At 38.1% G+C, this 16,064-nt stretch overlaps 1 protein-coding gene across 6 annotated transcripts in view; it reads right to left on the bottom strand.

The window, feature by feature from the left end:
* Positions 1 to 16,064, bottom strand: part of ABCA9 (ATP binding cassette subfamily A member 9) — a 112,367-nt gene that overhangs the window by 79,325 nt on the left and 16,978 nt on the right. For all 6 annotated transcript variants that reach the window (XR_002830771.1, XM_023759039.1, XM_023759037.1 and 3 more), the window contains exons 8-23: positions 14,428 to 14,569; positions 13,973 to 14,158; positions 12,581 to 12,728; positions 11,748 to 11,916; positions 11,157 to 11,218; positions 10,521 to 10,631; positions 9,927 to 10,102; positions 9,609 to 9,728; positions 9,263 to 9,401; positions 8,376 to 8,466; positions 5,622 to 5,761; positions 5,008 to 5,127; positions 3,602 to 3,800; positions 1,957 to 2,123; positions 857 to 990; positions 331 to 468 (exon numbers count right to left, since the gene is read on the bottom strand). Coding sequence is in view for 5 of the 6 variants with exons in the window: in XM_023759039.1 (XP_023614807.1) it covers positions 331 to 468; positions 857 to 990; positions 1,957 to 2,123; positions 3,602 to 3,800; positions 5,008 to 5,127; positions 5,622 to 5,761; positions 8,376 to 8,466; positions 9,263 to 9,401; positions 9,609 to 9,728; positions 9,927 to 10,102; positions 10,521 to 10,631; positions 11,157 to 11,218; positions 11,748 to 11,916; positions 12,581 to 12,728; positions 13,973 to 14,158; positions 14,428 to 14,569 (2,242 nt within the window). In the remaining variant the exon portion in view is untranslated. The remainder of the gene's footprint in view (positions 1 to 330; positions 469 to 856; positions 991 to 1,956; positions 2,124 to 3,601; positions 3,801 to 5,007; positions 5,128 to 5,621; positions 5,762 to 8,375; positions 8,467 to 9,262; positions 9,402 to 9,608; positions 9,729 to 9,926; positions 10,103 to 10,520; positions 10,632 to 11,156; positions 11,219 to 11,747; positions 11,917 to 12,580; positions 12,729 to 13,972; positions 14,159 to 14,427; positions 14,570 to 16,064) is intronic.

Below are 16,064 nucleotides of genomic sequence, written 5' to 3'. Positions count from 1 at the left end.
GGCCAGTATGGCGCAGTGGTTGAGTGTAAACCTATGAACCAGGAGGTTCACGGTTCGATTCCCGATCAGAGCATATACCTGGGCTTGATCCCCAGTGGGGGTTGTGCAGGAGGCAGCCGGTCAGTGATTCTCTCTCATTATTGATGTTTCTATCTCTCTCTCCCTCTCCCTTCCTCTCTGAGATCAATAAAAATATATTAAAAAACAAACAAACATGAACTTATTCAATAATAAGTTCATAAAAATCAACATGATGCTATTTCAGCATTTCAGGTATTTTTTAAAAAAAATTCTTATAGTTCAGGATAAGGGATATAATATTATACTTACTTCAAAATACGTGCTTCTGTCTGTCTGGATGTGTTCTGAAGAATTAAAAACTCCAAGTAGCCCATTGCTAATGATGTCCATGAGGACAGGGAAGCAATTCAGCCTTTTGGTATTGCATGCTATTGAAAATCTCTGGTGCTAAAATAAAACAAATGTGCATTCTGAGTCCTCAGAGAGCCAATGCGAAATGTAATGCAAGAATCTGATAGAAAATCACTCAAAGTATTGACAACAGAATAAGGCTAAAGCACTGAATATGATGAATACCACCATCACTAATATTTGATTAAGTCCCCAAATACTGCAAGAAATACAGTATTGTGGTCTTCACTGGCCACTGCATCAGCCACAATATGTTATATGGAGGCTGTGGGCAGCTAATTGTAGCCTACCTTCTCCTCTACAAATGAGAACTACCCCATGTGCTCATGTCAAATTGGTCTTTCACGTCGGTCAATATGTATTTCTCAGATTGCACGTTCATACTCCATCTTTGGTGAGATGCAGCAACCAGAGCCCAACATACCTTGTCATCACCTAACACCGTGATAGCACCGTTGTATGATGGCTCGTTGGCACCACGTCGAATTCCAAAGGCATCCACTTCCAAAGCTATGTTCTGCTGCCTCAGTGAATGTATAAAGTTTTCAATGCTCGACCCTACCAAGAAGGTAAAATTCAAAAGAAGCAAAAATGTAGTAAAACAAAAGTCAAATAATATATTTTTTAAAAAACCTTATTAATGTCACTCAAAGCATACCATCATGATGATTTCCTTAAAAAGGCAGAATTGATGGTGTGGTACTAAAACCCATTCTGATACCAGGGATATGACAAGGTAACTTTACCTAGAGGCTAGGTATTTTACTTATAATGTTGTTAGTGTACAAATATGCATAACTCACAGACAACAGTGAGGAAAGAGGGGCTTGGGGTGGGGCGGAGGTGGGCAAAGGAGGGGGAGATGGAGACATCTGTAATAGTGTCAACAATAAAAATCAATTGAAAAAATACTATTTGAAATTATCATTATCATCCTTGAAGATATTAATCTTCTATTTTCTTAGAAATTTGGGATATATTTTCTTTCCAGAGCCTTAGAATGCATAGTACTTCAAGAATGTTATGGAAAGATCTAGAAGATCAGTCAATGGTCAAGTAAGCTTGCAAAATGTGTTTCTAGCACCAACCCTTCCGCCCTCTATTTGCCATTTTTAAATTAATGTTCTGTTTGGCATCATGTGTGCTTTCTAAATAGTCCGCTGGTGTTTCGCAGTGTTTAGAGCATCAGGCCATGCACCAAAGGGCCTCGGGTTCGATTCCCACTCAAGGGCATGTACCTCGGTTGCAGGTTTGATGCCTAGGCCCGGTCAGGGCATGTGCAGGAGGCAACCGATGGATGAGTCTCTCTCACATCGATATTTCTCTCTCTCTCTTTTCTCCACCACCGCTCCCTTCCACTCTTTCTAAAAAAGTAATGAAAAAATATCTTTGGGTGAGGATTAAAAAATAATAATAAAATAAAATAAAACATACAGAGTATGATTCTCCTTCATGGTTTATGCTGTCTGGGGAATCTCTGAACAAGCACAACATTGAAAGGTTGCATTTGAGCTCCATGTTCACCTGTTTTATTGATGACCAGTAAGTGTGTCAGAGGAGCTTGAGGCGGTTGTCCCGGTGAGAGGAAGTACATATTGGGAGACAGTCCCCAAGAATAACTCTTCCGATATATCTCATAGAGTAGATATTCCAAAAGCTGAGGGAAAAGGCTAATGCACAAAAGTAGTAATCTGCATAAAGGAAAAGGTAAGAGAAAATCATGTAGAGCAACTTTGGTAGGTTTTTACATGTGGGCAGAAAATGGATGTTTTAATAGAAATTGCAAACACTAACCGCATATATGAATCATGCTTTTCCTCCCCGTTTCTTTTTTCCTAAAGTGAGATGGTTCCTATGAACCTCTCCTTGGTATTTCTATCTCTCCAAATGCCGCCCTCTACCCCCTTTAGACATGCCATTCAAGCCTAGGAAATATGCTGATTACCACTCTTAAATACCCCTCTCCATTGCCCACTTTTTTGTTCTGATTCAGTCTCGCACTTCTTCTTTTGGGGGGAACCACTGCAGGCTGGCATATCGCCAACACCCTGACTTGCTACACTCTGAAACTCTCCCTTTCCTCTTCCCAATTTCTGCAAGTTCCAACATTTTCTCACCCACCCGGGTTCCGAAGTTCAATTATGATATACTCATTTCTCTCCCATACTTTCCTTTTCCAAATGTTTGAAAATTTCTATCTTATCATCATTAGTACTTGCCTTGCACCTTCTTCTCTCTTCTACTTTTCAAGTTTGGACCTTAATATCGCTCTCCTGACCTCTTTCAACATTGTCCTAAATGGCTCTTTTCCTTGTGCCCACTGTCTACTATTTCCAAACCATTTGCACTGTTTCCCGGCTAAGTTTCTTGGCATTCTGTTCTCATGATATCAATTGCCTGTTCAAACTAAAAACAAACTTCAAAAATTCCTTATTAGTCACAAAGTCCAAACTCTCTAGCTCTATGTAATATATTATCAAAATTGTTTTTACTTTTTTGCACACTCTGTGTTGCAAATAACTCAAATTAATAACAGTTCTGCGGACTTCCCATGCATCTCCATGCTCAGAACTGCTCTCTCTGTCTGAATTTCCATCCTGCTTTCCCGCCTTAGCTAAATGTTCCATTTTCCTACATCAAATTTAAATTCTCCCTCATGTAAAATTCCTTTTCTAGTGCCCTATTTGGACACTATGGTTGACAATATTGTCTGATTTTGGACTATGCTTTCGTACTGTGCTTCTAATCACCCTTGAGAGCCAATGGAATGAATGAGTGCCCTGGGTGGAGAGCAGGGCTCATGCCAGGAGGCATCACTCAGTGAGAAACCGGAAGCTGGAGAGGACTGTAGAGGCTCCAGATAGTGATGTGAAGCCTCAGCTAAGATGCGGCTGGGCAGAGGCGAGTGCTAACATTCATGCTTCTGGTAAACTACTTCAACCTTTTGATAAGAGCAGATTCTGTGTGAAATTAAGAGAAAAGCCCCATACTTTATCTGTTTTAATTACACACCCACCTAAGCATCTAAAAATTGGCTTTGACTTCTATGTTTAAAAGACCATATACAATTGCTGAAATGTATTTTATCCGTGATTGGTTGTTTTTCTCCCTCTCTTGAATTTATTTTGAATGTGCCGACCATGCATACCTGAAACCCTCGGGTACTCACATGGTCATAATAGTTTTTTTTTCATTCTTTAACTTCAGGAAGCGAACTTTCGCTATTGCACAGGTCTGCTGCCTCCAGAGAGCCATGCCGCTGGCTGCTTCCTTTGTCTCATTAAAGGAAGACAAAACTTGTTCCAGCTCAACAAGGCCTCCTGTGTCTCTTGTCCTATCACTTTGTAACTGTGTCCAAATTCCAATATCTAGAAAATATAAAGTCAATAATTTATAAAGTGCCATTTTAGATGTGCCTAAGATTTCCCTAAGATTATCTACTCACCACATGGTGTCAGAGTAGAGAGCCTTGGACAAAGATACAATTAATCTAACTCATGGTTTTACTTGAGCACCTATTACAGAAATGGGAATGAAGCAAAAAAAAAAAAAGATACACTACAAGAAGAAAAAATATGATATAATAAAAGAAAAATTTGTATTTTTCTGAAGAAAAAAATTCTATGTCTACAGCTTTAAAGGACTTAATTTATTCTAGAGAAATCAATGAAAATAAACTTATATTTAGCCAAGAAGAAGAATCTATCTATTCATTGCAACAGATAAACTATCTTAGTATTTCTGACCCAGCTAGAAAATTTAATATAGATAGAACCCTTTCCTTTCCTCTCTGGGAATATTAAATTGGTGGAAACAAGATTTTTTAATATAGCCATGGTTGAAAATAAAAGTTATGTCTTTTAGAAGAAGAGCCTAGAGAAATTGATCAGCTCTAGACTTTCAGAAAGCTAAATCACATTAAAGGTAAGTGTAACCAACCACAAAGAAAAGATATCAAGTGTATAACTTAAAAAAGGATAAAACATAAAACCCCATTTGATCAATAAGGAAAAAAAATAGAAAATCAAAGTGAAAAAGTGCAATAAAGAGTAGACACAGATAGTAAACCAGAAACCTTAGAATCATTAGAGAGAAAAGGCAGAACACTTTCCAAGGATGACAATTAGACTGATAGAAAAATTTCAACAGTAATAATGGAACCTTGAAGACACTGGAATGATGTCATCAAAATACTACAAGAAAAGCAACTGTCAATCTACAACTCTAATTTCTTATCTCGATAGCTCTTATACAATATCATATTATGTACATAATAATAAACATATTAATAATAAATATTGTCTGCTCCATGAGGATTTAGTCTTATGCACTGCTGTAGTCCACAAGCTTTAAAAAATGCACAGTACAAAAATAGGATATTCAAGAGGATATAGGAGGCTAGCATTGAGAGAAGGGGGTAGGAAACAGAAATACATTTCTATCTGTTCTACATTTTCCCAAGACAAGACTAAATCATTAGACTCCAAAAGCATATCATTTCATCATTCAAAGTATATTTTCAAGATAAAATACTGCACAGAAATATAAAATTTAAATTTCTTTCTTCTTTTTTACCTGATTCATCAATAGCTGATTTTCCTTCTAGCTTCAAGAACACCTCATTCAAAGTTGTCATGGAAACACCGTAATTCTCAATGCCTTGGTGAGACCATCTATCAAGATCCCTGTAAAGGTCTAAAGGTAGACACAAAAATGCATCAAAGGAATATGATTTGTAATGAGATCGATAATAACATTTTAAAAAATAGAAAATCCATGTGATAGAAAGCATTAATCAGAAGCAGTTATGATATAGAATTTTCCTTATTTATAAAATAGTCTAGACAGTATATATATATTTCCATGTCTTCTTGAGTATAAAATTTTAAAGTTATTTTTTTTACTCTTAGAAAACTACATATGTGAGGGATTTTGAAATAAGTTATATTTTATTTAATGTTTTAAAATATTTAATTGTTAGATTATGAAGAGTGTTATGGATAGATTGACTGTGTCAACCCAAAATTTATATGTGGAAATCCCCATTATTTAAGAAATATTTTCTAGAAAATCGAGATTTATGCTTTCATGTTAAGCTTAATTGTTAGGCAATACAATAACAAATGCAAAAGAACTAAGGTTATTGTAACATCAATATAAACCACTATGTGTTCTCTGCATTCTGTTACCTGGGAATTTGTTTGTCCTTTCCAAAGGCAAAATATATACAAGCTTTTCTTCACTTTGTGCTGTTAATTTGGCATCAGGGATGTGCTGTTTAACAAGCGATGTTATATTGTCTGGATCACACATTTCATTCAAATGCAAACTAACATTTAAAAAGAGTAAATTTAAATTATTTTTCTCGAACACTATCTCTACAAACAATTGTAGTATGTGCTCGTCCTTTCATTAATGAGACAAAGCATGTATAACCTAATGAACGAAGTGAGACATAAAAACACGAATATAGTCCAAATTGTATAATCTGTACCACATGGCAGGGGAACGAGCGTAAGGGATGTTAGAGATAGAGAACGTGACTCAAGGATTATTATTTGGAGAAAAGAGATATTCGGTTAGACCTTGGCTGGAGTGAGGTGGAAGGGAATGCCTAATTTTGTTTCCACCTGCTCAGTAACTCAACTTTGAATTCTCCCTTTGCAGTAAAGTATGAGTCCTGCAAAAACTAGCACTTGAACATGGGAAAAACAAAAACAGAGGTACTGTGTATAGTCATTAAGAACATGGTTTGATTGTTCTACTGATCCTTGTTCCAGAATGCAGGTCTAATGTCTCTGAGCATCAGTTTTCTCCTCTGTGAGACTGAACAATACTAAGCTCTCCAAAGATCTCAAAATACAGAACAAAATAAAATATGTATGACATAGCACAGGGCTTTGCACTAAGGAAACCCTCAATATGTTAGCTGATGTGATCTTTTTTTCTTTTTTGATCCAAAATGTATTCAAGTTGAAGCTGGTCTGTCTTGTTATGAGGACAAAGTTCTTCATGCAATCATTGGATTTGAGCAAGCCCATTATTAGTCACATGCATTGAATTACACTGAGGCTAGAGAATGACAAGGGTATCACAATTGACTTTGATGACATGAACCTTAAAAAATCCATTTTAGAAAAAGCTATTTTGTGCTTACAAGGCCCTGTGCTAAGCACTAAGATACCAAATAAGAATACAGCCCTAGCTGGTTTGGCTCAGTGGATAGAGCGCTGGCCTGCAGACTAAAGGGTCCCGGGTTTGATTTTGGTCAAGGGCACATGCCCAGGTTACGGGCTCAATCCCCAGTAGAGGGTGTGAAGAAGGCAGCCAATCAATGATTCTGTCTCATTGATGTTTCTATCTCTCTCTCCCTCTCCCTTCTTCTCTGAAATCAATAAAAATATATATTTTTTAAAAGAATACAAAACCTTCTCTAAAGGAGCCCATAACAAAATATAATCCTATATAATAAAAGGTTAATATGCAAATTGACCCTAACAGCAGAACAACTGGGAATGACTGGTCACTATGACACACACTGACCACCAGGGGGCAGATGCTCAATGCAGGAGCTGTCCCCTGGTGGTCAGTGCGCTCCCACAGCCACAAGCCAGGCTGATGGCTGCCAGGACAGCAGTGGTGGTGGGAGCATAGGCCGGGCTGAGGGACCCCCCCCCCCCAGTGCACAAATTTTTGTGCACCGGGCCTCTAGTATAAATATAAATATATAATGATATAATATAAATATAATGTAAAGCATATTATAAAATAAGTGAGGGAGAAGGAAGTTGAGTCAATTCAATTAAGTGCTTTGCACATTTGTCAATTACTCATTAGTTCAATATCTTTAGTCTTAAATGCAAAGCAGGTATTATTGCTGCTACTCCACAAATGAAGTTACTGAGAATCAAGTAAATTAATAAAGTTTCCTAAGACAACAATTCGAAGTAACGCTTTCAGGGTTCCTGAAGAGTGGGTGCTTTTCAAGGAGAAAACACTCAGAAAAGACTTTCAAGAATGGATACGATTGGAACGTGGTTTGAAGGGGTTGGAGGATGACATGTTAAACGGATGTCCTATCTCAAGCAGAGACAAAACACAACACTATGGAACACCCCAGAGAACAGTGGGCAGTTCCTTTTAGTTGGAAGGTATGGATTCAATCAGGTAGTACCAAGCAATCATGATGGAATGGTAGGCTAGATCAGGTCAAGCACCTGGAGTAAATATGGGAGGATTCATTTAACCACTGGAGATAAAGTGACTTGAATTATTTTTAAGAAATATTAATATTTTAGTGGGAGTATAGGGGTGATTCATATTACACCTGTAATCTTGGTCCAAAATTATAAATTTGTTGGGCAGATTATTAAAACTCTCTGACATGTCAAAGAAGAAGAATAATACCATTTTAAAGTTATCTGGAGGTTTAAATATGATTATATGAGCATTCCAAATGTCAATATCTTAGCAAGTACCTAAGACATAGCCAACACTTACTAAGTGACAGACATTACTTAATAATGATAATAACTATGATCTGGAAGAGAAGGAAACAGAAGAGAATGAAGGAGAAAATGAATTCATGGGGAACCGAGAGGAGGCTATTGAAACTGTCACAATAAACCCAAATAAGCAATGAAATATGATAAGAGAAGGGACTGGAAAATCAATACATTTCTTCTAGCAAACAAAGTGTTGTGAAAATATTTTCCAAAAATTTTATTTAAATGTCACTTAATCATCCTTATAGTCTTCATGTCTGCAACCCCTCATATCCTTCACTCTAGCTAAGAAAAAGAGCCCCGGGGCGTAGTTCTAACACAGATCTCTTGAAATGAACACACCAGTTGTGCAGTCTACTTGCACACGCTCAATGTTGATATCACCTGCCCTCAGCTTTTCCAACATGTTCTAACCTGTCTCCAACGGTGAGGTCATACCTTAAATGGTAGCCGATGCCCCATTTCTTCTTCAGGAATAGAGACGAGCCTGCACACCTCAGCTTCCCATTAGATATAAACACCTTTCGGTCTAAGTATTAAAAGCAAAAAAATAAAATAAAATAACTTGCATTAAGGTGCTGTATTTTCACTATTAATATAAAAGAACAAATTCATTAATAAGCAACGTATTTTAGAAGCATGACCCACTAAAACAGATGCATTCGAATCCTGATCATATGCAAGCCACTTTCTTTGTCATACAGTAACTAAAATGATATGTTAGTTTATTCTCTAGTACTAGTATATTTAGAAAAAATTATACATTGAAAGGATCTGTTTCAAGCCAACTGACATTCATATTGAATAACATCAATATGAACGTCAGTTGTTATTAATCTTTTTTGTTGTTAATCTTCACCTGAGGATATTTTTTTCCATTGCTTTTCAGAGAGAGGAAGGAAGGGAGGGAGAGGGTATGGAGAGAGAGAGAGAGAGAGAATCATCGTTGTGAGAGAGACACATTAACTGGTTGTCTCCTGCATGCACCCCAACCAAGGGGATGAGGAGAGAACCCAAAACCCTGTTATGTTCCCTTAACCAGAAATCGAACCTGCAACTCTTTGGTGCACAGGCCAGCACTCTAACCACTGAGCCCACTGGCCAGGGCAAAGCATAATATATCTTTGAGAATAGCTATATATTTTACAACCAATGCAATAGGTTCAGAGTACTTCCATGGCTCAGGGATGTAGGTGCTCAAATGGGTAAAAGATTCTCATGGCAGTCGCACCCATGGCAACTAACTGTGCTGGAATGAATCTATACATATCCCACATGTGTCTCTGATTTCTCACTAAGGTACATGCAAGAAACCTAAGAGTCACCAGCCAGGATGTCAGCCTCATCCATGAACTGGGTGCTGAAGAGGATGACTCTGTTTGATTTCCTCTCTTTAAGAAGGTTCCACACACGGTGCCTTGAGAGAGGATCTGATCCAGCGGTTGGTTCGTCCAGTAGCAAAATCTGCACAGCACAAGAGCACATAAAATCATTTCCCCTCCCAGGCAAAATTTCGTTAAAAAAGCAACATGTATTTGGAGGCATAGCTCAGTACTTAATTTTCCATTGTAACTGCTCTCTTGCTTTTAGCGTTTACAAATTAAGTCTGACCGAATACAATAGTTTCTCAGCCCTCAATCTGATTTTACCGGTAATTTTAGTTCGATTTACCTGAGGATCTCCTAAAATGGCAATTCCAAAAGTTAATTTCCTTTTTTGTCCACCGCTTAAATTTTGAGCAAGAATGTCTTGAATATTTTCCATTTCCAAGTCCTGTAAAACTTGTTGTACCTAAACCAAAGAAAGGTTATTTGGTCCAAAACCCAGAATGGTTATTTAAAAAAACACAGTATCATTTGTCTGTTCATTATAAGGGGCCTTTTTGCACTTTAGAGGGAGAACTGGGTAGAAGTAACACAAGTGCATTTAGAATTTCCTAGGTAAACAATTTCATCCTCATGGCTGCATGGCATTTAACATGGAATCTACCTCTCGTTCCACTTCCTGTGGCTGGATCCCTTTTATTTTGGCAAAGAGCCTGAGGTTTTCCCTCACTGTCAGGAAGCCGAATTGCACATTGGATTGCGGGCAGACTCCAGTGAGCATGCTGACAGTCTCCAAGTCAGCCGTTTCTGAAAGTGAGTGGTTGTAGATGGTGACCGAACCTAGAAGTTAAAGGTAGACAGTTAACATCAGGGTAATGTTGCATGCTTGCTTTATGTAAGATATTTTTTAATGAAAAAACAATGCGTGTCAATCACTAGAGTCCTTTAAAGATATTGGGCCTACTAATAGGGAATACACTATTGACTAATTAAAAATGTAATGTTCATAAGACATCTGACCCAGCTGGGTGCCAATTCATAAGCATAAAGCTACTTACCAGGAAGTATTTAAACCAAAAAGATTTTCCTAAATAAAGAGGACATGAATCTATACAAGAATAACTTGAAGAAACTTCTAAAACTTTTAAATACCTGCGTGTGACTAGTAGTTAATGAAACTACTATTGAAATTAACTAATAAAAATGCACAGTTAATTCACTTGCCCATGTTCTTGTCATTAGATAATTGTCTTCTCACCTGATGTTGGGTCCGACAATCCACTGAGTATGTTCAACAGCGTCGTTTTCCCAGCTCCACTGTGACCAAGGAGTGCAGTGATCTGGCCTTCATATATGTCAAATACCAGACCTGGCAGTATTTTAAAAAAAATTACACTCAGAGCTTACATAGTAACTTTACATTCTCTGAAATTTTTATACATTCTTATAATATGGGTATATTTGGCTAGCAATAGTCAAAATCCATCCCCAAAATCCTTTCTTTAAAATGGTATCTGCTATGATATACATTTTATAGGTGTAATATTACCATAATATATTATTCTATGATTAACAATTTGGGGGATTAAAGCAGTTTTGTCTTTAAAGATAGGCTGACTACAATGAAGATAGCTTTCGGATTAGAGAATGCGGTGAGCTGAAAATATACTAGCATGATCCTATCATGCATCTCTCAAACCTATAGGATATCCGGGTTGCATCTGACTTTCTGAAATTGTTACGTGGTTTCTCCTTTACTCGGAAGGAAACATACTGGGTTCGAACAAAGGAGCATCATGATAGCTGGACTATCTGTTCTTCGTCTGCCAAGAGAGTATCACAGTTGAGACACAGTCTTGAAACCACCCCGCCTGTTACATATGATATTTATTACCTTTCAAAGCTTCTACTTTTTCATGCTTTCCTTTTTTATATTCCTTTTTAAGATTTTTTATTCTGGAAAAAATAAGACGAAAACGTTTTGAAGAAATGGTGGAGGTGGACAGACGGTTGAGACATCCACTGACTGGAAGGTCTCTTTCCCCTTTCAGCCTCACCTGCCTCTTCCTTCTCATCGTATTAACCAGGAAGCAAAGAGGAAAGGGACAGAGTGAATCGCAGAGAAAAGGGGGTGAAAACAACCAGGGAGATGGTGACCGTGTCTGTCACAAAGACAGCAGGCAGAGAAAGAGAGCCAAGTATGAACAATGGAAAAGAGATCATGAAGAAAGTGGAAATATGAATACTGTTTATTCATGGATGGCTGTTGCTAAACCATAAATATTAGTACATGTAAATGCTGACAATATAAGAAAACAAAATTTTATCAAGAGAGAGGGTAGCCCTTCCTAAGGGCAGCAGCCTGGACATCAGTGGGTACAAGAAGGACACCGAAGAAAACCTTTGTCATATCTGGGTTTTGCCCGATAGATCTCTGGTCTCTGACGGGTGTTTCATTTGCATCTCCAGGTAGTTCTTTCATTACCTGATGGCTTCTTTCCCATGGAATTCTGGAGACACTGGTTCAAAAGAGTCATTAGATGAAGAATCTGAATCTATTTCATTCTCAAGGGCCACGTGGACAGCTCTTTGGTGTTGAAACCAAAAAGAGGGTTTCAGGAAAAACCAGGGAGAATGTCGACGTCCATGTTCAGCTACATGAATGGGAGGCAATTAAATATTGGGTCAGGCACCACTTTAAGGACTGCAGTCACCATAGCAGTAGCATTCTTCATCTAGTTTTGACACGTGCACTAATAATATAATTACCCTTCATCGCTTACAAGTGTCTGTGTCTTAAAAAATGTTTTTTATTGATTTCAGAGAGGAAGGGAGAGGGAGAGATGGAAACATCAATGATGAGAGAGAATCATTGATCGGCTGCCTCCTGTACACCCCCTACTGGGGATTGAGCCTGCAACCCTGGCATGTGCCCTGGCCGGGAATCAAACCTATAGCCTCCTCGTTCATAGGTTGACACTCAACCACTGAGCCACATTGGCCGGGCGCAAGTGTCTCTTTTTTGAAAGAAACAATCTAAAGTGTTATGGTAGAACAAGATCTTAGGAAGTTATTTTATAAACACAGTGCAGAATACCATTAGGCTTATTTTTAAAGTTTTGAAAAAAATGCTTGCTAATTTATAGTCAATACACCATAGATACTATTTAACCCACTATATCCTAAATATTATCATTTCAATCTGTAATCAATATTAATATTATTAATGATATACTTTTTATTCTTGTACAAAGTGTAGACCATTAAAGAAATGCAATGAATGAAATTGTGTTGAGTCACAATCATCAATCTACTTACTGGGCAAAACTTTGTCAAAATATAATGTCAATGCCAAATAGAGAAAAGTATCAAAAACCAACATGAAACAAGTAGCTATTATTAGGTTTGGGTTGCTTGAAGAGTCCAAATGGGTGTTAGCATTCACATCATAGTCCAAATGTATAAGCTAAAAAAAAAATACAGAGACTATTAAAAGGATAAATGGAGCATCAAGAATTATTATTGTCTTACTAGAGGCCCAGTGCATGGATTCGTGCAGCAGTGGGGTCCCTCGGCCTGTCCTGTGCCCTCTTGCAATCCAGGACCTCTTGTGGGATGTCAGAGAGCTGGTTTTGGCACGATCCCCGCATGCCAGGCCGAGGGACCCCACTGGTGCATGAATCCATGCACCAGGCCTCTAGTATGCATATAAGATCTTTGGTTAATCTCCTCCTGCCCTCCCCTTTGCCCCTTTCCCTCTGAGATTCATCAGTCTGTTCCATGTTTCCATGCCTGTAGTTTCCGCTCTTGTGTTGAACATCTACCCTCTGGTGGTCAGTGCGCATCACAGTACCGGCAAGTTGGCCGGTCACTTGGGCTTTTATGTATATAGATAGATTATAGACATTGGGATTGAACATAATTCTTGTCTTCACAGAGCTCCAAGCTAAGGGAAGAGATAACAATGAACCGTCTAACTACAAAGCAATATGGGAAGTTAATGGAAATAGGTATAAAAAGCTCAGAAACCCACCTGCAGAGCAGGTAAGTCTTCCAGGCAGAAGTAAAAACTCAAGGAAGATGATATTTGAGCTGGGTTGCCTATAGGATTGCATCCAGCTTAGGATGGGGGAAAGAAGAGAGTGTTCTGGACAGGGGGCAGGATTTGAAAGTGAAACCATGCAGGAGTGCAAATACTTCAGTGGTAAGAGAAAAAACCAGAATCATTACTTAGTATATAGCAAGATAGAATGAGTTTATATGTAACATCACCCTTCATTTGGCATTTATAGTTATGCTGTCATAACTAGAATTAATTTCCTGAGAGGAGACTCGGTTTCATTTAAATTGACCCACCAAAAAGTAAAAATGTATTTCCATGGAATTCCTGGTTTTCAAATACTGGCCATGATATTAAGGGTCATGTTTCTTGAGCATTAAATTAGATACCTCTTCAGTGGGACAGCCCATTAAAAGTAAAAGCAGAACCGCATCAGTAATAGACTATTAGCCGGCACTTAGGGACTTAAAAGAAAACGAACTGTGCTGAGAGAGAAAAATAAAAGCATACACCTCCTATCTATACCTTCTGTATGTATCTTTACCAAGGTAGATGGGAATTTTAATGTTTAGCACCTGAAGCATGAATTATTCAGAGGGAATCTGTTTTAAATATTTTGTAGAAAATGAAGTAGTTACATCAGCTCTTACCTGGGACATCCCGGCAGTGAAAGCAAAGGGGCTAAGAAGACACAAGGTCCATTCCAAAAAGGCAGGGAGATGCCTATACAACGCCGTGAAACCCAGGCTCCCCCAAACGACCGTGAGCAGAAAGACGACAAAGCCGGTAAGGAATGGTTTCTTTATCAGGACGCTCATCATGAAAGCTAAAGTTATCTGAGAGAAGAGAAACACTTTAGGTAGTATCTACTTCTCTGAGAATCATCAGTGGCATACTAAAGGACAGGATATCATAGTATGATATTTTGTCCATTCCCTCCCCACCCCTAGATACGGTCTCATGTAAATATTCAAATACTGCATACAGAAAAGAACAGGTGTGATCAGAATTAGTGATAAATAATGGGTAGGTTTCTCTGAGAAAAAGAAGAGGGAGGGAGGGAGGGAGGGAGGGAGAGAGAATTTGATTAAATTCATCAACTCACCAAAGACAAGCCGTAGAGGAGAATGAGCATGAAGACCACCACAAAGCTAGTGAGGACGACAACACGGGTAGATTTTACAACAAGAGCCATCAGAATCGCCATAATAAAGATGAAGCCAGCGTACATCACACTCCAGGAGAGCCTTGCAGAGAAACAAAACGTCAGTTCAGAGCGCTGCTACTCCATCACTGGACTCATTCATGGGTTCAACAAATGATTTGTGAAGCTCATCATATAGCAAGAGTAAAGGGAATACAACAGCTAATACATCAGAAAATTTCTCTGCCCCTAAAGTTCATATTCTACAGGGGATGGTAGGCAATAAACAAGTAAACAAATAATACAGGCAGCCAACTGCAAAATAAGAAAGAAACTGAGTGATAAAAAGTGAGAGTAATTAGGAAAGGTTTCAGGGAAAACATTTATGAGGATTTGTCAGTTCTAGACTTCTTCTTTCAGTAAAGTAATTGTATAAATATCATGGGCCAAAAGTAGATGAAGCAGCAGCAAACTTTGTCTCTGAAGAGCCAGATAGTAAATATTTTAGACTTTTTAGACCCTGTGGTCTCTCTTGCAACTACTCAACCCTGCCTTCAGAGTACAAGAGCAGTCGTTGAAAAATGTGCAGCCCTAACCACTTTGGTTCAGTGGATAGAGCGTCGGCCTGCGGACCAAGGGGTCCCAGGTTCGATTCCGGTCAAGGGCACATGGGTTAAGGGCACATGCCTGGGTTGCGGGCTCAGTCCAATGTGCAGGAGGCAGCCGATCAATGATTCCCTCTCATCACTGATGTTTGTACCTCTCTCTTCCTCTCCCTTCCTCTCTGAAATCAATAAAAATATATTTTAAAAATGTGCAAACAATGAGTGTGGTTGGGTTCCAATAACAAGTCATTTGTTAACACTGAAATTTGAGTTTTATATGAGTCTTTGTGTGCCATAACATATTGTCTTTTAATTTTTCCAAACATTTAAAAATGTAAAAGTATTCCTAATTTGCAGATTGTAAAATAAAAGGGTGTGTGTGTCATATTTTGCCAACCCCTGATATAGATGATTAGGTAAAGATTAGATATAGACACAGATGTGAACACAGGTATACAAATAGATATGGGAATACAGATGGATATGAAGATATGTCATTTCTTGCTATCAATGCCAAAAAACAGGAAGTAATTTCTTTATGGGGAAAGAGAGTCAACTTTCTAATCATGCAAATCTAGGTTCCAGCTTTCTCTGCTCCACTGTAAATCTATGATCCTAAAAGGTACTCAATCTCTTTAAATTTCCTTATTCTCTGCTGAAAAATAATAAGAAAAGATGAAATATTGTATGTTATGGGTTTGATATGACAATGGGTCCATAACCGGTCCACAATGAACACTTAGTTTTCTTTTGTTCAAAGTAGAAAAGCCATTGTGTTTTGGGAAGTCTTGCCTAACTGTGATGATTCCTTTGCACAACATACTTCTATTCATCTGAAATTGTTCATCTCTCTGCATTCTATAAACCTCTCCTTAATTTCATTCATATGCCAAACACACAGAATGTCACAGCCTTTTCTTATGGGAGGAACGTTCCTATTTTTGTTAACCCTTCAACATCAGATATATTTGCTCTTTCTCTCATTATCATCAT

Source organism: Myotis lucifugus, unplaced genomic scaffold, assembly GCF_000147115.1.
Source record: "Myotis lucifugus unplaced genomic scaffold, Myoluc2.0 scaffold_146, whole genome shotgun sequence".
NCBI lineage: Eukaryota > Metazoa > Chordata > Mammalia > Chiroptera > Vespertilionidae > Myotis > Myotis lucifugus.
This window is presented reverse-complemented; position numbering and strand designations above follow the sequence as displayed.